At 49.6% G+C, this 1,561-nt stretch overlaps 1 protein-coding gene across 1 annotated transcript in view; it reads right to left on the bottom strand.

The window, feature by feature from the left end:
- Chd4 (chromodomain helicase DNA binding protein 4) overlaps positions 1 to 1,561 on the bottom strand; it is a 34,164-nt gene that overhangs the window by 20,409 nt on the left and 12,194 nt on the right. The window contains exons 11-15 of the mRNA XM_021164181.2: positions 1,404 to 1,541; positions 1,024 to 1,145; positions 741 to 914; positions 261 to 402; positions 38 to 169 (exon numbers count right to left, since the gene is read on the bottom strand). Coding sequence (XP_021019840.1) covers positions 38 to 169; positions 261 to 402; positions 741 to 914; positions 1,024 to 1,145; positions 1,404 to 1,541 — 708 coding nt within the window. The remainder of the gene's footprint in view (positions 1 to 37; positions 170 to 260; positions 403 to 740; positions 915 to 1,023; positions 1,146 to 1,403; positions 1,542 to 1,561) is intronic.

Genomic DNA, 1,561 nt, shown 5'->3' with positions numbered 1-1,561 from the left:
GTTGTCCTGCTGTGAAGCTCAGGTGGGACCCACACACCTGGGAGAAGATGAGCACACGATGCCCTCCCTCTTTCAGGTTCTTAAGCATCTTCTGCAGCAGCAACAACTTCCCAGATGCTCTGATTAGGGCACTGCCGTCATACATACCATTAGGCATCTTAGGAGCTTCCTGGTGACAGAAGCAAAGGAAGANATATTTAAGGGACACCCACAAGGAGGACTGACTCGGCAAGGCACAGGAGACCAGGAGGCGCACTCACCATTGCTGCCACAGGGAAGAGGTAAGGATGGTTGCAGCACTTCTTAAGATCCATCACCACATTCAGCAGAGAGACCTGGTTGCCACCACCTCGAGCATTCAGTGCTTCGAAATTCCGCGTGAGAATATACTTGTAGTACTTCCTACATGAACAAGACACAAGGACCGGTTGGACTGAGGCGTCTTTTGAATGACTAATGATGCAACCCAACAGCCTGAGATCATCTCTCCAACATTTCTCACTGTGGAGCTAAGCTAACGAGCAGCGGCCACACCATCCTCATGTTCGGCCACACCATCCTCATGTTCGACACAGGAAGGTAAAACTAAGAACTACAAGCTCCGCCTCCCAGGTATCAGGTTCCTTCAGGCCCTGCTTGCTTCTGTCACCAGATGCCCGGAAGCTCTGGAAGAAGCTGCTGGCAGCATGGCTGGTGTCTGTTACAAGGCTGAGTGTGTGTTTCTATCCCTTCACACTNACTTCTGCATAGGGCTCAACTCCACGCGCACAATCAGCTCTGTCTTGGATGGCATATTCTTGAAGACGTCAGCTTTGAGCCGCCGCAACATATGAGGCCCCAGCATGTCGTGGAGTTTTTTAATCTGGTCCTCTTTGGCAATGTCTGCAAACTCCTCCAAGAAGCCTTCTAAGTTGCTTCAGGAAAAAGAAAAAGGTTGTTAGAGAAAGGGAAACAAGGAAGAAAGGAAAGGAACACAGGAAATGGGCAACAAGAAGAACGAGTAGCACTGACAGGCACACTTACTGGAACCTCTCAGGGGTGAGGAAGTTGAGCAGGTGAAACAGTTCCTCTAGATTGTTCTGTAGCGGAGTTCCAGTTAGCAACAGCTTGTGCTGCAGCGAGTAACCATTCAAAACTCGGAAGAACTGGTGAAGAGAAATAAAAATCAGAAACGAGGGCACCAGAGTATTGCAGCAGAATGCCAAGCTGTTTCACTGTCCAGTGAACTAAGTCTCTCTTCCCATGGCTGGCATCCTTCTTAAAGGCCTGGNCAGAGAAGGGCNGCCATGGTGAGGAAGGAAATAAAGACCACTTTCCCTTCTTCTCTACTTAGGGTTCTTTCAAAGAGATGAATTTCCCCAAGGACTAGAANTGGATGGAGGCCGTCTCCTCCCACGCCTCACCTTAGACTGGTTGTTCTTCAGCCGATGGGCTTCATCCACAATGAGGCAGGCCCAGTCAATAGAACCCAAGATGGCCATATCAATGGTGATCAACTCATAGGACGTCAGCAGGACATGGAATTTCACCGATGCTTCTTTCTGCACGTAACGACAAGCCC

Source organism: Mus caroli, chromosome 6 (genome assembly GCF_900094665.2).
Source record: "Mus caroli chromosome 6, CAROLI_EIJ_v1.1, whole genome shotgun sequence".
In the NCBI taxonomy this organism is placed as follows: domain Eukaryota; kingdom Metazoa; phylum Chordata; class Mammalia; order Rodentia; family Muridae; genus Mus; species Mus caroli.
Note: the sequence above shows the minus strand (reverse complement) of the source record. Positions and strands in the feature narration are given on the sequence as shown.